Genomic DNA, 21,082 nt, shown 5'->3' with positions numbered 1-21,082 from the left:
ATGATTTAAAATAATATTAATCGATACTGGTCAAAAGAAAACTAACGACAAAGTATTCTTCAATAAAGATTTATCATCAAATTTCAATAATTTATATAAATTTTTAGAGCTCTTATAAATTTTTTTTGTCACATCTATTCCGAACGCATCCTATGTGTATGTATATATTACGTATTCTCTACGGAAAACTATCGACCCGTGGAAGCAAGGCAATGAACGTCACTTTCATCAAGACTGCAAACAAATTCCTGGAGAGAGGCTAGGCTCATCACATCTTTCTTCTCTCCTTTTCTTTCCCTAAACGCGGATTCTTTTTTCTTTTCTTCTGTTTTACCTATTAAACCACCATTTTTTCAACGCCCATTCTACACATACATTTCAATTCAACCATCAGACCCAACCAATTCATATATCTGACGCCAACCCATTTCTCATCTGACGTCTAATTTCAACCCCATCTTTTTTGATCTTGCTGAATCTCCTTGATTATAAAACCCCCAATTTGAGATTTTCTTATTTCTTGTACTTGGGTTCTTGATTTGCTTGTTTTCTATGGCTTCCGCTGCGATTTTTTCCTCGTTGAGGAGGAGGAGGTCGCCGTCGGTTGACGCGTTTGTGGCGCCGGTGGATTTGACTGATGGGGCGCTTTTGAATACGCTCTTTGCGGTTACTTCGGAGATGACGTCATCTTTATCGGGCGTGACGTCAGCGTTTGGCGGTGGGGGTTTGATGTTTCAGAGGAGGAATTCGAGAGCTTTGGTGCGTAAGATTAAGGTAATTCATGTTATGTTGGAGAATTTGTGTGAGTTGGGTTCGAATTTGCCGGGTTCTGCGGTTCTTTGTTTAAGAGAAATGTATTTAGTGTTGTATAGATGTAAAGTGTTGCTTGACTATTGTCTACAGTCTAGTGTGTTGTGGCTTTTGATTCAGAATCATTCGATTTCGGGGAATTTTCATGATTTGAGCTTGGAAATATCGACCCTTTTGGATGTTTTTCCGTTAGGTGATGTTGAATTGAGTGATGATGTCAGGGAACAGATTGAGTTGTTGCGAAAACAATGTAGAAATACAAGGTTATTGATTGATAAACAAGATGAGATTTTGAGAAGGAAGTTGTTTTCGTTTTTATATGAGTTTGAGAGTGGGAGGGTTCCGGAGACCATGGAATTGTATCTTTTTTTTGTGGACAAATTGCGAATTACGGATGTTAAGAGTTTTAGAGCTGAAATTGAGTTCTTGGAAGAGCAAATTGTTAATCAAGAAGGTGATATTGAGCCTACCGCTTCTGTGCTTTATGGATTTGTTGCACTGGCTCGGTACTGTCGGTTTTTGTTGTTTGGTTTTAAAAACGGTGAGTCAGGATTGAGAGACAAGCTAAAGAAAGGAAAGAGAAGGTTAGCTAGTCAAGAAATCACCGACACTTTTATCTCGGTTCCGAAAGATTTTGCTTGTCCTATTACACTGGATCTGATGCTGGATCCTGTCATAATCTCTACCGGACAAACTTATGATCGATCTTCAATAACAAGGTGGATGGAAGAAGGACATTGTACGTGTCCGAAGACAGGACAGGTTTTGATTCACACACAACTTGTACCTAATAGGGCCCTCAGGAATTTGATTATGCAGTGGTGTAATGCTCATGGAATCATCTATAATTCTCCCGAGGGCTTAGATTCTTCAGAAATGTTTGCAGCACCTTCAGCAAGCAAGGCTGCAATTGAAGCTAATAAAGCTACGGCCCAACTTCTTATTCAACAGCTTGCAGATGGGTCACAGGGTGCTAAAACTGTTGCTGCTCGAGAAATACGTTTATTAGCAAAAACTGGTAGAGAAAACCGCGCTTATATTGCAGAAGCTGGTGCAATACCCCATTTGAAGGCTCTGCTTTCCTCTGTAAATGCTGTAGCACAAGAAAATTCAGTTACTGCCATGCTTAACCTTTCAATTTATGACAAGAATAAAAGCCGGATTGTGGATGAAACAGGATGTTTAGGATCTATTGTTAAAGTTCTGAGATTTGGTCACACAACTGAGGCAAGGGAAAATGCAGCTGCAACTTTGTTTAGCCTTTCTGCAGTTCATGATTACAAGAAAAGAATAGCACAAGAAGATGGTGCGGTTGAAGCCTTGGCAGGGCTCTTGACGGAGGGCACACAAAGAGGAAAGAAGGATGCTGTGACGGCTTTATTTAACCTATCAACTCACATGGATAATTGTGCAAAAATGATAGACTCCGGGGCAGTAGCAGCATTAGTACAGGCTCTCGGTTTTGACGGTGTTGCAGAAGAAGCAGCGGGTGCATTAGCCCTTATAGTCAGGCAGCCAATTGGGGCTGAAGCAGTTGGCAATGAGGAAACAGCCGTGGCAGGACTAATCAGTATGATGCGATCCGGGAGTCCTAAAGGGAAAGAGAATGCAGTTGCTGCATTGCTTGAATTATGCCGAGGAGGTGGCGCAGCTGCAACACAGAGGGTTTTGAAGGTACCTGCAATGATAGGTTTACTCCATAGCTTACTTTTCACAGGTACGAAGAGAGCAAGAAGAAAAGCAGCATCACTTGCTAGAGTTTTCCAGAGGTGTGAGAATGCACCATTACATATTAATGGGTTGGGTATTGGTTATCCATTTTCTGGGAACTCAGCCGCAAACAGGGATTCAAGTTTTGCCGGGGATGTTTCGGTGCCAATGTCTATCTCTGTTCCAGTTGTATAGATTCTAAGCTTTGTTGGCCTCTCAAATTCCTTAGAACCCCAAAATGAGGTTTGTAATATCCTTAATTCTTTTATTGTAATATTGAGACCGAAAATACAGGAATACCATTAGAAATGTGTTGGGAAATATAGAGTAAATTGTATTTATGCTGTGTAGTTAGTATTGCTGCTTAATAATATCATCTACAATTGGGTAATGTGCTTCATGGAGAGCCACTGCTTATAGTTTGATAGATGCAAGCCTTTTAAATTTGTTTAAGACCTATATTTCCAGTTGTCTTGTTTTATATGATTATGTGAAACTGTGACAATCTGATGTATTCATTGAAATTCTATGTTTGTATAGATTGATAGTTTTGTAGTAATGGTGTATGGGGAGACATGTTGAGTGGATTGCGAAAAAGATAGACTTTGCAAGTGGGCAAGCCATTAAGCTAGGAGATAAGCGTGCAATTTCAATGGTGATTATGCTTATGCTAAAATTTGGGTACCATCAGTGGTAATGGTATGCTTAGTGTTGCCATTTTGTAGTAATGGTGCATGGAGGAGACATGACTGGTCATGTCACGTCCGAGTTGGTGTCCGCTGCACGATGATAACGGCAACTGTTTGTTTTAACGTTTAATTTTCTAAAATTTTAACAAAATGCTACAATTGGGGAAAACAGTATTTTAAATGAGATCAAAAAATCGAGAGTGATTCACTTGATATATTTGGGTGAAGTGAGTGTCCTATTTGATAATTAACTCTTTCGTGGGGACATGTTCTTATTTTAACTAATCTTTGCAGGCTTGCAGCCTCGAACACTAGCTCAAATCGCAGCAAGGGACAATACACATAACAAATATGTCAAGGTTCGTCAAATTTTGCTTTTACTTGTACCTGATGCAGCATTCTTTCTTCTTTATAGTATCTGATTTTGCTTCAGCTAAGACGGCTACTCTATTTCAAGTCAACCGCTTCAGCCATTTGGCACAATGTTTATACTCTGGTGCAGTTAACACCATGAACCATATGGCACAAAACCACAAGTGCAATTCATAATGTATTGCAGTTAGCAATGTGAGTCATTTGGCTTCAACTACTCATATGGAAGAGTAACATCAGATCTCGAGCAGTAGCTGTTTTATAAATTTACGGATCAACTACTGCTAAGGTAGAATGTCGAATATTATGCTTAACAGAGTAGTTCTATGAACTCTTTTATACAAGTACACAAGGAATCATTGGCACTCTGCATTTGTTCTGTCGACTGTTGACCTTATTCTTTAATATCAAATCTCAGTAAATCTTAAATCAACAAAAACTGAAATATATCCTCCAGAAGCAAGACCAAATTAAGTTCTTCCGACTCGGGAGTGTGATGGTCGGAGATGGGTATTTTAGCGTGGTTATGTATAATTGTATATGTGGCAAAATTATAGTTAAGGAGGTTTGATGGTTGAAGTCTTGAAGATGTTCTTAGCATTTCTCGTTACTTTCTATATTATGATTCCTGCAGATATTATATTTCTTTCATTCGTAAATCTTGTAAATTTACTAGCTGTCATAATTCACATCGACTCCCTCTTCGATTATGCCTTACTGGACTTTTCCGGGATTCCCTTAGTCACAAGTACGGTTAGCTTCCCAGAAGTAGACTTCAGTTCTTCAACATATAAACTATACTAATCCCAACAAACTAACATGTCCTAATATGAATCAGAGGATATCCAGAAGGCGGATATACTCATATCATACATCTCACCATGCTACTAGGAGTAGAAAAGCTAAACCCTGTTTTTCGACGAAGAAAATCATCTTCAAAATGTCAATTTTTAAATACTTTGATATTAAGAGGGAAAATTCAGAAGCTCAATACCAGTAATAGGTGATGACCACAAAGCATGTCTATGGTAGAAGCGATTTACGCATAAAATCTGTAGCTGTTATTGAATTAAGCATCCTATATTTACAAGTAGGTAGTGAAACTATCAAAATTTGATACATATAAGTAAAGGCTGAAAGAAACCAGCATCAAGTGCTCTGAGCTGGAGCAAGCTGTCCCAGCTTGTCGGTGAGGTTATTTATACTCCTCATATTCGACCAAAAATTTTCATGATCAACTACTTGACTTCTATCCTTTCTATCCTCAAGATGTTTTCTTTTGGAATGAAGTTCAAGACCATCAGTTGATTCCAAGCTATCGGTTAGAAATTGTTCCCAGAATCCGTCATTGGCTGCAGTTGGAGAATCAGACAAGCTTCCATCTCTTGCCTCTTCTTTTAAAACGGTAATCTCAGGCACAATTGCCTTAGTAGGCTCGGAGTTCATGTCAATCGCTAAAGTTTCAATACCAAGATCAGGGTAAGATATAGCAGGGCTCCCAGCGAGGCTTGTAGATTGATCAAAATCCATTGATGGATCATCTGGCACAGTAGCCATTGTAGCATCTCTGGCTACATTCTCCCAAAATGTTAGAGAAGACTCCAATTTCTCCAACAACCCCACGTTGAAGCCTGAAGTCCCTGCAAGGAAACCTTGGAAAGCATTCGTCTGATCATCTTCGGAGCTTCCATCCTCCTGCCAGGAACTTTTTCTGGGTACCCTTCTCTTTCTCTCATGTACTTCTTCTGACTTTGGCACGAGACTAAAAGCAAGCGCTGGTTTCTTTAAAGTTTCCGCCAAAGATGATATTGCATCTGTCTGTCGTCGTTCTAGATGTTGCACACGCTCAGTCAGAATCTGCATCTGCAATTCAAATATATGTTTCTCTTCATTACGCCTTTGAAGCTCCAAGTGAAGGGATTCCTTCTCATATCTCAATCTTTCAATGTCTTCCCTGTAGCCACGTCTTTCTGAATCAGTCAAGGGAGATGAAGAAGCTCCATGTCCATGAAGATTTTGCGCTGAATGACTGTGAACTGGCTTGCGTCTGTGAATGTTCTTCAAAAGGTGTGGTTCACCTCGAACAAAATCCTCATTAGCGAATTCCCATTGTTCAGGATCAACTTTTCTAAAACCCTGTAATCAATCCAATACCAATAAGCTCAAATGAATACATACACTACAGCAAAACAAGTTCAGAAATATGACAAACAGTAATATCCGATTGCCTTACATATGTGTTAAGCTGTCGGATAAAGCTGGAAAAGTTATTGTGCTTGAAGAATCTCGGCAACAAAATCCTAGAAAACTCTGGCGGATTCCACACAACAAAACTTCTATTGTTCATACTCCAAGATACAATGAGATCCGTTGAAAAATCATCCACCATTTCATAAGTCTTGGCTATAAATGGAGGCAGTGCACTGAAATTACCCTGACCTTCATCCATCACTAACTCTTTCCAACTCCTTCACCGCAATCTCTTTAGCAAATTATAAAGTTAAAAACAGACCACCAATGAGTCCAAATTTCAATATCGACTGCAAAAACCCCCCAAAAATAAATTAGCCTTTTCACTCAGCAAATACACTTCGAACCTAACTCCTTTGAATACCCCTTAATTTATTTGATTTATAACTAGCTCATCCTGCTGCTCAATGCATAATTAAATAGTTATATAATTAGCAAAATTTGGGCACATTGTATGCTGGTCTTGCCTGAAACAAACTCTGTACTCTTGAGATATGCATATACATAGTGATTCAACTCAGAAATATTTTTAGGGCAGAGAAATTTAGAATAATTGTCTCTACTATTGTATATTGTCATGCTCTGTATGACGTGGTCATTACCGAGCATGACCGTTGGATATTAATTTATATATAATATTTTTTAACAATATACAAAACAACAAAATTATTAAATTTCACCGGAATCTGAACACAATACTATCATTAACCAAGAAACTATTTAGAAAAAACATATAATCTTTAAGAATTTGTTCTATAATATATAACAACTAGCCTCATAAACACATTCATATAAACAAGAACAAAGTGAAGATAAAAAATACCTGAGAAGATAAAAGAAGCTCAGAATATGAGTTTCAATGGGTGACTAGTAGCTGAATGTTGAATGGAAACTTGTAAAAGATTTATAACTCCGGGGGATATCGTGAAGTTTGATCAAATGTGTTTGACTCAAGCTTTGTGGTTGTATATCACAACTATATTTACTGTAGATTGACTGCTTATGTCATCGGTGACGTATGTACTTGACTGATGGCTTATAAATTTGGCTACTTTTACTTTCATCTTAAACCACTTCTCGCTCTTGCTCCCATTATTACGTGCATGCACCGGTCAACACCACTCACCACATAAGATCGGTTTCCAAATTCTAAATATTTATTGTGCTTCAAATAAATGAGGAATAAATTAATATTTAATTTATAAAATATTGATATGCTCCGAATTAGTATATTATTCTCGTTACTCCCTCTGTTTTTTTTATATGTCACTTTTGACTTAGGCACGTATCTTTAGGTTGGTTGACCGGATAGTAAAATTTAATATTTTTAATTGATTTTTTTTGTGAATTAAAATTTTGATTACATATTTTTATTCAGAAAAAAAAATTTCAAAAATAATACTTTTAACTACCCGGTCAAAGCACTTAAAAGTGTGTGCCAAAAAGTCAAACGTCATATATTAAAAAACGGAGGGAGTAATATTCAATTAATACATCAAATTTGGACAAATAAATTTGGATTATTTATGAAATATAACAGCTTGAAAGTTTTAGAGGGGTGTGTAGGTGGCGCCTCTCACATCGCTCCGTTCTATTTTATTAATTTTCTGGAATTTTTGGATGAAAAATATCAAAAATTAGAACTACCTTTTTTAGTTTCGGATATATTAGAAACAAGTTTCAGAATTTCAGAATCTGATTTTGTTTTAGATTATTTATGAAATATAGCCGCTTGAAAGTTTTAATCTGATTTTGTTTCAGCTTATGTAATAATGGGAAAAAGTAGCACACAAGTCTCTCTGCACCTATAAATATCCCTATAAGTTGTAGGGTTTTGGATCATTTGAACACAACCCTCTCTCTCTCAATACCACAACCCTACCTCTCTCTGTTCATACTTCTCTTGCTCGATTTCTAACTCGGTGGTGCCGTTCTTCTAACAACGATAAGTGAAGGCTGTTTATACGGTATTAAAAAAAATTAAAGGTTGTTGCAAGCAAAGGTAGTTACAGACCGCTATGTGGGAGTCGACAAATCCAAATACGGGAGAAGAATATAGTCTTGACATGATATTGATGGATGATATCAATAAATTAACTATTAGTGATGTATGTTTGTTGTTTATTCTTTTATAATATTTGTTTTGTTCATTGGACATGTTTGTTGTTAATTTTTTTATGATTTACTTTGTATACAGGAAAATATTATACATGCATTATCTGTTTGCTGTGTTCAAGGTTAGTTATAGACCGCTATCTCACAGATTTAAGTTAGATGTTTTTGAGCACAATCAATTCAAAAAAAAATTGGAGGAAGGTGACAATGTAAGAACATGATTACTTTTCATAAAAGAAACACAGATAAAATCAAGATTCGTCGTGCTTTAAATTGTTAATCACGTGTAAAAATTTATTTTCAGTTTTTCACCATGAATTATAGTCCAAATTTTGCAATTTTATATATTAGTATTGGTATTACATCAAGATTTTTATAATATAAAATTGATTTTATCCTACAAATATTAATTTTTAATCATTAATATACCTTTTATAGACAGTCACAAAATTATTGTAATCTACAAATATTAATACTGAATCATTAATATAATTTCTATAGACCGCCGCAACGCGTGGCTTCTCAACTAGTAGTAATACGAAATCGGAAACATGATGAAGAGATTTCTACAATTATCGAACAAAATAATGTTCTTGTCAAATTAGACCGGTACTATATACCAACCTAAGTTTAAACCGAAATTTAAATATTATTAAAAAAAATATAGATCAATACTGACATAAATTTAGATTTTAACTCGCTATTTGCCCTTTAACGGTTAGAAGTTACATAAGCCGCGGATTTGCATGTTAAACGGAGAAAACATACTGGATTAATAAAAGTATGATTTTTAAGAAAAAGTATGAATGAGGTAGTGGATTAATACGTGCACGCGTTTTGTGACATCAGTGCTGAGTGGATCACAATAATATTTGTCATTGTCATTTATATTTAATTAGTCTTTTTTTGTCATTTATTTAGAATTTTTTTCTGAAATTTAATTTATTTAGAACTTAGTAATATAATTATGATGCAGGGTTTTCCAAATAATATGTTATATATTATATTATTTTTAAATTTTTAAAAATACAATTAATAAAAACTGTAAGTCACCATGAACATCCGTCATATCAAATGATTTAAGTATGGGGTCTTTTTAAAAAATGACGGCTATCCCATTAAAAAATGAAAAATTTTAGTTGATGTTCTAGACCTACATGTTACACACGCAATACAAAGTTACAAACCGCTTATACTCAGATTGGGTCTCATATATATTCTGAGTTGAATAAGAATGGAGAAAAAAAGTACAATCAGGCGGCCCACTTTGGTTCGGGAGCTGGCTTGGAGCTGGCCTCATAGGAATGAAGGTAGCTCCCCACCTCCTTCATTCCTATGAGAGCATCTCCAAGAGGCTCTTCACTTAGGCTTTTAACTTGAGATTTGAGGACGGAGAGGAAAAATGTTTCTTTCTCCCCTCTCCTCAAAGTTAAGAGCCCCACATTGCTCCTAACTTATTTTTTCACAATAAAAAAATCCTTCCCTCCAATTCACCTCCATCTTTCCATCTCTTTTGTTATAGTGGAGCCCAATATATGAATAAAATATGAAATAGAGAAGAGATGTAGAGAGTATTGTTGGAGTTTACACTCTTAACTTTATCCTAAATTGCTAAGAGCCACATTTTTTATAATATATTTAGGAGCCAACAAGGAGGCTTTTGGAGATGCTCTGAGGGCCTAGGGCGAAAATAAAATTTTGGACTCTCCGAGAAATTTTTTTTATAAAATATTTATGATACTTCGAATTCAAATTTAACTAAATATATTAATTATACTAATGAAATTAAGGTAAGAAACCAACATAATAGCTTTTCAATGTTTGAATATTGAGAAGTGGATTACCTGAAGATGTCATGACCTAATTTTGTGAAATTTGAAAAATAATATTATACACAATGACACACAGACTTGTGGGTAGTTGGACAAAACCTATATTAAACCTTAATATAAACTCTAAATGATTAAATTTTGGGCACTCTAAAAAGCATGGGCCCTGGGTGGGGCCGGACTTGGCAGGAGCATCTAAAACATTTCAGGAAAAAAATGGACATTTCATGAAGAGGGCGACTGATATTTTATGAATCGTTAAATCAATAAATTATGATTTTTTATAAAAGTTTTAGACATAAATATAATGTAATCATTTTGAAATTTATCCCATTAAAAAATTTAATATATAATATCCGACAAGTTAAAACTTAAATTCACAAGAAAATATTTTAAAATTTATAATATTTACAATAAAATCAAAATACTCATGGATGTCTGTTAGATTAAAACGAATTAACCCGCTATTTATTACGAGCAATTTAACGAGTTCAATTCTTAAATATGAAATAAAAAATTATGTTAAAATGATTTGGGACATTTTGACTAACTTTAACTTCAATAATGTTCTTAATTCTCATTATATATTTAATATTTTATTATTAAAATTTTCTTTCATCAGGATAATACAAAGAGAGAGAAAGAGAGTCCGTGTTATACTTTATTATAAAATCTAGATAGCACAAGGAAAGTGGTGCCTTAAAAGTAAGGTGTGGGAGGGCTGTTATTCGATCTGGGCGAGCCGAGTTTCGAGCCGGGCATAATTCGAGCTGAGTTTTATTTAGTCGAGCCGAGCTGACTCGTTTAGGAAATCGAGTCTAAATCTTTGCCCGAACTCGACTCGTTTATTTTCACGAGTCGAGTCGAGCTGGCTCGTTTAGCTAAACGAGCTGATTTTAACAAGTCGGGCGAGCCGGCTAATTTAATTTAACACTAAATCGAGCCAAAAACGCTACCTGAATTTGACTTGTTAATTTTCAAGAGTCGAGTCGAGCCAGCTCGTTAAACGAAACGAGCCAAAACCTCTTCCTGGACTCGAGCTCGTTTAATTAAACGAGCCGAGGCGAGCCCATCAAAACGAGTTCGAGCCGGGCGAGCTCGCGAGCTGCCCAGATCGAATTACAGTATTAAGGTTTGAAAAGGTTGTGCCAGTAATATAAGTCATCATTGAAACATGGTTGGATCAAGTTTTTTTTTTTTTACCAAATCTCCTCAATTATAAGTTAGAGCAAATCCAAAGATGCCTTAAAACAAGTCTAGTAGTTTACCTAGGGATGGGCTCGGGTCACTTCAGGGTCGGAGAGTGCTATCCCTGCTCCCGATCCTCGAACCCGCTCCGAACCCAGAACCGGGATCCTTTTCCTCCCTCATCCCTGTCCCGAACGGGTAACATAATCCTCGTGGGGATTCGGAGACATTTATTTTTAATTAGAATAATAATAACTTTACGATATATGATATACATTTTAATAAAAAAACAATTTACTAAGTCGTAATATACCAATAAAATGATATTATCTCATATTTTAAACATGAAATCATATTTACATTGATTTATAATATAAATAAATGATAATTTTAAAATTATAAAATATATTATGTTATAATTGTTGTGCCATAAAATCTCCCTGGGCTTATTTTATAGCCCATCATATTATTTGGGCTTTACTTGGGCTTACTAGAGTTATTTGGTGAATGGTATTAAGCTTCACCATGGCTGGGTGAACCATTGAAGGTGTACAAGAAGGTGTACGGACTTGCATGAGAAGCATAATGGAGGCTGCCATCAGGATGTGGTTGCACCTGTGAGCGCTTTAGGGGTTACCACTGAGTGCATCCTGGCTTGCCGCCATGGGGCTGCAGTGAGGGGATGCCGCCGGCAGGGCTTCCGCCGCCTAGGTAGAACGGCAGGCAGACTCCAAGCAGGACTCTTCTTCCTTATTTGTAGGAGGGCGAATTGGAAGTAAAATGGGAGTATATCAGCTATCATTTGTCTATGAATTGAGGGATAAATACCTCTATTATGGAGATAATTACAAATCGATGGAGATAATTCATATATAATCGGATATACATGCAAGCTGAAGGCTTCAAGTGACCTACTTGGAGTGGGATACCGCTAGATACCAACAAGAGGAATGTTTTTTTATCCTAAACTAGAGGGGATAAGAGCTTATCTCTTCAGAGTCCTAAATCGAGAACTACATGGGCTTGATCCCTATAAATAGGGTATGTAGGCACCTTGCAAAGGGACGGATTCAGATTTATTTTACTCACGAGTTCTACACTCTAAAGAGAGGCACGTGTAACCTTTGTGACGTACATTTCCGGGCGATTGCAGTACGGAATTCCATTATTCCGGCCTCGTTGCTTGGTCCTTTGCAAGCTCAGCCCCTAAACACATTTGTTTTTCTTTAGTTTATGTTAACGGTAGCCCCTAAAAGCTAGCCGTATTTTACGTACTTGTAACGAATATCTCTATAATTGTGCTATACGGTTCTGGGGATGTTGTATCAATTCCTCTCACAACAGTTTTTGGCGCTAGAAGGAAGGGGTTACTGATCTTAGAGAGGAGAGATGTCAGAAATTCCTGAAAACCCAGAAAATCCCAAGACGCCGGAAGGCGCTACGCAAGATGAAAGCGACGTTCCGAGCGGAGAATTAACACGCGAGGAGATGAAGGCAAAAATGAAGAGAATGAGTAGGAGGATTGCCTCCTTGAAAAGAAAGTCACCAAGGTCGAAAAAGGCTAGCAAGGTGACTCCCACTAATCTAGATTTTGATGGAGAAGGCGGCAGGAAGGAAGGTGGCAACCCTGAGAAAGAAGCTAACCCCGAGATGAATGATGGAGAGCACTCACAGGCTGCTAGTGTGTTCGACCGCCTTGGAAGGAAACTAACCGAGCAAGACTTGCGGCACAAGCTTGGCAACAAGGCCCCTAACGGGGATGAAACTGAAGGCTCGCAACGCAGGGCTCCTCCCAGCCAGAGACAGGAGAAGCCCGTGTCTGAAGCTCGGTCAAAGGACAAAAACCAAAGGCCGTCGAAAGTTATCTCCATTCATGATGATGAGGAAAGCTCAGGATCGCACAATAGTTATCTCCAACTATGACAAATAAAAGCCCACTAACCTCTAAACCAAATTTAACTCTAAATTCTACACTAAATAGCCCCTAAACTACCCATTTCTTACCAAAACAAGACCCAAATCAAGTCAAAACAACTCCAAATTATACCAAACTTTAAATCTAACCTATATAAAATATAACTAACAAACCCCACTAACCTCAAGTCAAAATCATAAAATAAAATTTACACTAAAAAGACCCTAAAAATACCAAAACCAAAACCAAGAACAACATCAAATCAACCCAAACTAACTTCAAATCCAACAAAACTTCAAAACTAACTTATCTACCATGTTTTTAACAAAACCCCATTAAACTACAAACCAAAATCAAAAACAAAAATACTAAACCATTGAACCCACTAATAATATTGAGAATTAAAAGGGGCTCAATCTAAATAGTAAAAATGTAAACTCAAAACACAAAGTAAAGGCTCTTCAACCCACAAGTGGTTGGCACAAATGCCACTTTATCCACTTGTTGAAGGCAAAGTTGGTCATAGCCATAAATTTCAACAAAGCAAGAATGCAAGAGATAAAGAAACTAAATTTGAACTTATATATATATGAAAAGTGTTTACAATATTTGAGAGATTACAAGTTGAAAGAGAAAGCTATTCTAGATGTAGAAGATGATGAAGGAGGCTACTAACAACTAGGTAAAAACTAGGGTAAACTAAGATGGTGGCTAATGAGAGAAAAAGATGTTTATATAGGCCAAGATTAGGGTTTTATGGGTAGAAGGGTCTTTGTGTCTTGATTTTCTTTTCCCTTTTTTTTCTTCTTCTTCTTTTTCTTTTCTTTTTCTTCCTTTTTTCCCTTCTTGCACCTTTTTGTTCCTTTTTCTCTTGAATTCTCGATTTCTCTAAAAATTCCTGAAAACAAAACAATTAACTAATAAAATACGAAAACAAGCAATAAATAGGTAGTTAAAATGTGCAAAATAATGGACCTATCAAACGTCCCCATACCTAAATTTTGCTCGTCCTCGAGTGAAAATCAAAAGAAAAGAGAATAAACTAAGAAAACTAGATGCGATTCCTAGGCTCCTTTTCGTAGGCGTGACGGGTGATTTTAGGTTCACCAACCCGTTAAACTCGTAGACGATCTCTACAAGAGGAGTTTTGTCTCCTAAGAGTTTACAGAAGATATACCCATAAAATCTGTGAGACATTCTAGCAAGTGTCTACTCGACTCTACTCTAATTTCGCCGGTGTTAACAAAAAGCGTTTTTAAGGAAAATACGACTCAAAGACTCTTTTACTAATAATCAAGATCCAGTTGCCTCTAATCTACTTGAATCGACACAAAAATTTACTAGAAATCCAAGGAGTGTAAGTAATTTAAGGCCTTTGATGGATCCTAATTGTCTAAGAATATTTTCTCTTTTTCAACCAATTTTGAACTGACCAAATCTCTATCGAAACAAATATCTAGCCAAACTTCACAAACTCTCATTCTTCCTTTTTTTTTTTTTTGCATTGACTTTATTTTGTCCGTTTTCTTAGGCAAACAGTGTTACCCATGTAGTGAGCTTTGGGTCAGTGACTCCCAAACCAAACGGTCTTAGGGCATTAGGTTTTGAAATCCCCCTACGGACTTAATTGCTCGAGTAACAAAGGCCACAAAACGAGACTAGCCAATCTACTTTTGCCCATTTATCTAAAGATTTTATCTATAAAGAACAATGGGTATTGAAGTAGTTATTCCTTTTCTTTTTCTATCTTTTTTTTCTTTTTTTTTTATTCGCAAAGGTTCGATTTGACATTGTTTCAACATGTGGGTTCTCTCTCAGGTATCGAATAATATCACTAGACAATCTCTCCATCAAAGGTCTTGTGCAAATGTGTGTGCCATCTTGGAATTATGAGTACAAATCGGTCGATACAAGCTTCAAAAAGACAACCTTACTCAACTACGTTCAAATTATCTAAAAGACACTACATATATATACTTTTCGAAAACATGCTAAACACCAACTACTCCTAAAGTTCGAGTGAGGGAAAGACAACTTAGCTAAAAGTATCTTTAATTTTGGTTTTTTCTAATTTTTCATTTTTTAGGGTTTTTTCATTTTTTAAGAATTACACTAAAGCCCTCCCCATACCGAAATCATGCATTGTCCTCAATGTATGCAAAAGAGAGAATGAGAGAGTAAAGAGGAAAAATGCCTGAATAGGAGATGAAGGGGATTTTTATTAACTACTGAAACAACTTACGTGATCAAAGGTCGATGAGGTGGATGACCTCTTCCTCTGAATCAATAGGCAATTCTAAAAATGGTTTAAGACGTTGACCATTAACTTTAAAAATATTACCATTTTTAGGATCCTAAATTTCAACAGCACCATGAGGAAAAACAACTTGAACAACGTAAGGACCATCCCATCTAGAACGCAACTTACTGGGAAACAAATTAAGCCTAGAATTGTAGAGAAGAACTTTTTGGCCGGGAGAAAAGGATTTTCTCAATATGGTTTTATCATGGAAGGCCTTGGTTCTCTCTTTATAAATTTTAGCATTTTCATAGGCATCATTTCTAAGTTCATCTAACTCGATCAATTGCAACTTCCGATGACTACCGGCGGTGGGTAAGTCGAAGTTCAATTCTCTAATGGCCCACATGGCCCTATGCTCTAGCTCAACCGGCAAATGGCAAGCTTTACCATACACGAGTCTATAAGGAGACATTCCTAAGACGGTCTTAAAGACGGTCCAATAGGCCCATAAGGCATCTATTAACTTGGTTGACCAATCCTTCCTATTCGAGTTGACCGTCTTTTCTAAGATTTGCTTAATTTGTCGGGTTGAAACCTCTACTTGGCCACTAGTTTGAGGATGATAAGGGGTAGCAAGCCTATGAGTGATGGATTACTTCTTAAGAAGAGACTCGAATTGACGATTCTTAAAATGCGTCCCTTGGTCACTAATGATAGCCCTAGGTGTACCAAATCGAGAAAAGATATTCTCTTTAAGGAATCAAAGGACAACTTTGTTGTCATTGGACCGGTTCGGGATGGCTTCTACCCATTTAGAAACATAATCTACCGCGAGAAGGATGTAAAGGTGGCCAAACGAACTAGGAAATGGGCCCATGAAATCTATGCCCCACACATCAAAGAGCTCTATAACAAGGATTGGGCTCACAGGCATCATGTTCCTCCTAGTGATTCTTCCTAGATGTTGACACCTACTACATGCGGAACAATACTCAGCGGCATCCTTAAACAAACTAGGCCAATAAAAACCGCATTGGAGGATTTTAGCGGCGGTCTTCTTCGTACTAAAATGACCTCCACATGCTTGATCGTGACAAAACGAGAGGATGCTATGAAACTCACTATTTGGGACACACCTCCTAATGATTTGATCGGGACAATGTTTAAAGAGATACGGGTCGTCCCAAAAGAAATGTTGCACTTGAGAAAAGAACTTGGCTTTATCATTTTTGGACCATGTCGAGGGAATGTCACCGGTTGCTAAGTAATTGACTATGTCGGCGAACCAAGGGAGAGTGGAAATCGAGAGAAAGTGTTCATCGGGAAATGACTCGCTTAAGGGCAAGTCGTTAGTGGATTCAACCACTAATCGAGAGAGATGATCGGCGACGACATTCTCACAACCTTTCCTATCTCTGATCTCAAGTCAAACTCTTGGAGCAACAACACCCATCTCGGTGTAAACAATGATTTTAGACTCGATGAGATAAGAGCGAAATTTTTCTAAGGCAAAGACTACAGCTAGAAGCTCCTTCTCGGTGGTAGAGTAATTGAGTTGGGCATCATTTAAGGTCTTACTAGCGTAGTAAATGACATGAGGCCTCTTATCTATTCGTTGTCCTAAAACCGCTCCTATGGCATAATCGGATGCGTCACACATAAGCTTAAAAGGTTGACTCCAATCGAGAGACTTCATGATCGGGGCCGAAGTCAATTCTCTCTTAAGGTCTTCGAAAGAATGAACACACTCGCTTGTGAACTCGAATTTGACATTCTTAGCTAGAAGGTTGGTCAAAGGTTGGGCCTTTTTGCTAAAATCTTGAATGAATCTACGATAAAATCCCGCATGTCCAAGGAAAGAACGAATTTCCTTAACGCACTTGGGAGGAGGGAGATTAGCTATTAGGTCGACCTTAGCCTTGTCTACTTCGATTCCTTTTTTAGAAATTTTGCGTCCTAAAATGATTCCCTCCTTGACCATGAAATGACATTTCTCCCAATTTAACACTAAATCCGTTTCCTCTCATCTTTTCAAAACTAAGTCTAGATTGTTAAGGCATTGGTGAAAAGATGGTCCAAAGATGGAAAAGTCGTCTATGAAGACTGCTAGAAAGTCACCTATCATTTCCGAGAAAATGCTAGTCATCCACCTTTGGAATGTGGATGGGCCCGTGGTTAGGCCGAAAGCTAGGCGTCTATACGCGAAGGTTCCAAAAGGGCACGTGAAGGTGGTCTTTTCTTGGTCTTCGGGAGCAATCGGGATTTGAAAATATCCCGAATAACCATCTAAAAAGCAATAGAAAGCATGACCCGCTAACCTCACTAGCATTTGATCGATAAAGGGCAAAGGAAAATGATCTTTCCTAGTGACGGCATTGAGCTTCCTAAAATCTATGCACATTCTCCAACCAGATTGAACACGGGTTGGAACTTGCTCATTGTTCTCATTGGTCACCAAAGTAATGCCCGACTTTTTAGGCACTACATGAACGGGACTCACCCACTTACTATCGGAAATGGGATAAATGATCACATTGTCTAAGCACTTAAGAATCCCTTTCTTAACTACCTCCATCATGGGAGGATTCAACCTCCTTTGAGGTTCTCTCACGGGCTTTGCATCTTCTACCAGATGAATCCTATGTTGGACAATTGCCGGGCTAATCCCTTTAATGTTCGAAATGCTCCACCCTATCGCTCCCTTATGTTTTCTAAGGATTCCTAAAAGTTCTTCCTCTTGTGACGTAGTCAAATTAGAGGCAATGATGACAGGGTAGGACTCGTTAAGGCCTAGAAAAGCATACTTAAGAGTGTCGGGAAGAGGTTTGAGTTCTAACTCTGGCGGTTGTGACTCAACGGTTTTCTTTGGTAAAGGCAAATGCTCGGGTTCAACATCACGCTCTTGACTCGTTGTAGGAATGGTGGATTCTAACATTTGGTTGACCTCATGTGTGTAGTCAGAAACATCCCAATCCTCTCCAAAATGTTTTAAGCAAAATTCAAGGGCATCTTTAGGATTCATGAGATCTTGATCAACTATTTCATCAATTAGATTAACATCCATAGGTTGATAATAGAAATCATCGGATTGTTTCCCTACATGAAATATGTTGAGGTCGATTGTCATGTTGCCAAATGTTAGCTTCATTAATCCGTTCCTACAATTAATCAACGCGTTGGATGTAGCTAAAAACGGTCATCCTAGGATGATGGGAATTTGATTCTTCGGGTTCCTAACCGGCTCGGTCTCTAGGACGACAAAATCTATGGGAAACACAAAGTCACCTACTTTAATTAGCACGTCCTCGATCATTCCCTTGGGAATTTTCACGGATCGGTCGGCTAATTGAAGTGTGACATTGGTTTGTCGGAGCTCCCCTAAACCTAAGGCTTGGTAGACAGAATATGGAAGGAGATTAACACTAGCCCCTAAATCAAGTAATGCCTTATCCACAAAAGTTTCTCCTATGACACATGAAATTGTAGGACAACCGGGGTCCTTGTATTTCACGGGAATTTGGTTTGAGAGAATCGAACTAATGTGAGATGTAAGGAAAGCTTTCTTAGGGACATGATTGGTTCTCTTATGGGTACATAACTCCTTAAGACACTTTGCATATGAAGGAATTTGTTGAATTGCATCTAAAAGGGGTATGTTGACCTTGACTTGCTTAAACACCTCCAAAATCTTCTCCATTTGGGCCGATTGCTTAGGTGAAATAAGTCTTTGTGGGTAAGGAACTCTTGGTTTATAGACTACTTCACTTTGCAACTCGGAATTCGGTTCTGAGTTTGGGTCACTCAACTCCTCACGGGCTTTTGAACACTCGGGTTTGTCATGATTAATGGTAGTAATGGGTGGACTTGGATTAGAAGTCGAATCCCCTTTCTTACCAAGGTTCTCACCAACTTGGGTATCAACTTGTTTACCCGACCTAAGAGAAATAACCGCATGCACATTATCCGGGGGTCTTTGATTAAGAGGAAATTTCGGGTTCACCTCGGGTTGGTTCGGGAACTTGTTCTTTTCTCGCTCACACAACGTGCTTGCTAATTGACTCAATTGGGACTCTAACTTAGAGACGGCTTGCACATTCGAATGCAAAAGTTGCCTATCTTGAGTTAAAGTTTGCATGAAGGTTTGTTGGGATTGAGTCAAGTTAGTTTGCGATTTCACTAAGGCTTCGATGCTCTTCTCTAAGGAATTGAGTCTCTTATCCGAATCATTAAAACCTGGAGGATTCAACGGAGTTGGTGCAAAAGGGTCATTTCTAGGCTTTGGGTGGAACATCGCGTTCACTTGCTCAAACTCGTGAGATTTTTGGATCTCAGGATGGGGAGCATTATAGTTCGGGAACATAGGCAAAGATGAAGGACCATTATGAGATTCTAAAGCTTCGAGTCTCTTAGTAAGGGTAGCTAATTTGGCATTGGTTGCCACACTGTTTCCTATTCAGTGCAAACCCCTAGAGCTAGACGACTCGATCGATTTTTTAGGTTCCCTAGTAGACTCCCACAACATTGTTTTTTCAGCTAAGTCCTTGAAAAATTCCCATCCTTGGTCCTCATCTTTCTCCATGAATTTGCCTTGGCACATAGACTCTAATAACGCGGTGGTTTGACTATATACGGCCTCGTACACAATCTTACAAAGTCTCCATTTCTCTATTCCATGGTGGGGGCATTGTGATAAAAGATTTTTGAAACGATCAAAGAATTTCCAAAAAGACTCATTTTCCCTTTGATGGAATTGATTTATTTCATTTGTAATTCGAGTCGTTTTATGGTTTGGAAAATACTTTTTAAGAAACATTACCACAAACCCCTCCCAAGTGGAAATAGAATTGCCGGGAAGACTATACAACCATTTTTTTGCATTTTCTTTTAAAGCAAAGTTGATTAGTCTAAGCCGAATGGAGTCTTCGCTCAATTGTTGGAGTTTTTGCAAACCACAAACCTCCTCAAATTCTTGGATAAAAAGATAGTGTTAGGTCCTGTTAACTCACTATATAATATGATATAGTGATCACAATCTGTAACACAGTATAACAGTATGAGAGATTCAAAGCAATAAACTGTTATATTCACAAAGCTTTTATGGTTACAAAAACTCTCTCAGTGATTTATATTGTATCACTAAGAGCTGCTAGGGTTCTTAACAATGTACTCGATAACTCAACTCATATAGAGTAACCCTAATCTGTGTTTATATAGACACAGTTACATAATCAATCTCTGATTTGATATCCTATAAATCAGCTAATAAATCTATCAATCAAAGATTGCTCCAGTTTTCTGTTTAGTTTCCATAGTCAGCAAATCACTCCTCAGCTTCTATCCTTCCTTGAAGTATATCCGCTTCTGAGCTCTTTCCACGTGTAAACTCTGACGAGTCTTGACTATGTAAACTCTGATCAGACTTTAACAAACTCTGTCAGACTTTACTAAACTCTGATCAGCTTCGAGTTTAAACTCTGATGATTCCTGTTCTAAAACAAACTTTAAGAACATTAGTAATCATCAATTATGTCTAACAATCTCCCCCAACTTGTGCATAAATATGTTATGTGCAAGTTCACAGATAATTGATGATGTCAAAACAGTTAAGTCAAATGCAACAGAGTTTAACTATATAACAGAAAACTTTTAAAACTTACAGAAACTTTACTCCCTAACTTCATAGACACCATGAGCAGTCTTTAAGTATCCTCTGAGGAGTTCTTTTTCTGCTTCTTCAAGAGCTGCTACCATCTGTCTCTTTACATCTCTTAGCTCTGGATCTGAAACTCCAGTTTGATATATTGCAGCTCTGAGATCATAGATCTTGTTCTTCTTCATGTCCTTATTCAGCATAATGTGGCCTTTGTCAGACTCTTCATTGAAACTCAGAGCACTGACTCCAGCTACTGTCTCTATTTTAGCTGAATTTTTCTTCATCTCAACCAGCTGTCCTTGACTGTTG

General features: G+C 37.6%; 2 protein-coding genes and 1 pseudogene across 5 annotated transcripts; 1 reads left to right on the top strand and 2 right to left on the bottom strand.

Moving 5' to 3' along the window:
• The window catches only part of LOC135150463 (uncharacterized), a 108,235-nt pseudogene extending 88,824 nt beyond the window's left edge, over positions 1-19,411 (bottom strand).
• LOC108209343 (U-box domain-containing protein 17) lies at positions 187-4,121 on the top strand. Of its 2 annotated transcripts, XR_001804585.2 has the most exons (3): positions 187-2,763; positions 3,504-3,568; positions 3,712-4,118. XR_001804585.2 is itself a non-coding variant. In XM_017380192.2 (2 exons), the coding sequence occupies exon 1, from the start codon at positions 553-555 to the stop codon at positions 2,713-2,715; it is 2,163 nt and encodes a 720-aa protein (XP_017235681.1). In that variant the 5' UTR covers positions 187-552; the 3' UTR covers positions 2,716-2,763; positions 3,504-4,121. The 2 variants fall into 2 exon arrangements, 1 of the variants encoding a protein (XP_017235681.1); XM_017380192.2 differs by having other exon boundaries at positions 3,504-4,121.
• LOC108209344 (heat stress transcription factor A-4c-like) lies at positions 4,620-6,850 on the bottom strand. Of its 3 annotated transcripts, none has more exons than XM_017380194.2 (3): positions 6,655-6,850; positions 5,815-6,063; positions 4,620-5,717 (listed from the first exon to the last, which is right to left on the bottom strand). In XM_017380194.2, exons 2-3 carry the CDS (start codon positions 6,028-6,030, stop codon positions 4,731-4,733), a joined length of 1,203 nt encoding a protein of 400 aa, XP_017235683.1. In that variant the 5' UTR covers positions 6,031-6,063; positions 6,655-6,850; the 3' UTR covers positions 4,620-4,730. The 3 variants fall into 3 exon arrangements, with proteins under 3 accessions (XP_017235683.1, XP_017235682.1, XP_063943048.1); XM_017380193.2 differs by having other exon boundaries at positions 5,815-6,121; positions 6,655-6,849; XM_064086978.1 differs by lacking the exon at positions 6,655-6,850 and having other exon boundaries at positions 5,815-6,627.
• Positions 19,412-21,082: the final 1,671 nt, after the last annotated feature.

The sequence above is a fragment of the Daucus carota genome, chromosome 2 (genome assembly GCF_001625215.2).
Source record: "Daucus carota subsp. sativus chromosome 2, DH1 v3.0, whole genome shotgun sequence".
Classification (NCBI taxonomy): Eukaryota; Viridiplantae; Streptophyta; class Magnoliopsida; order Apiales; family Apiaceae; genus Daucus; species Daucus carota.
The sequence above is the reverse complement of the archived record's forward strand: the minus strand, read 5'-3'. Positions and strand labels throughout refer to the sequence as shown.

Coding starts and splice junctions, on each gene's coding strand:
- LOC108209343 (XM_017380192.2), top strand. CDS start 553: ATGGCTTCCGCTGCGATTTTTTCCTCGTTGAGGAGGAGGAGGTCGCCG.
- LOC108209344 (XM_017380194.2), bottom strand. CDS start 6,030: ATGGATGAAGGTCAGGGTAATTTCAGTGCACTGCCTCCATTTATAGCC. Junction 5,718..5,814: donor TCCGACAGCTTAACACATAT/GTAAGGCAATCG, acceptor GATTGATTACAG/GGTTTTAGAAAAGTTGATCC.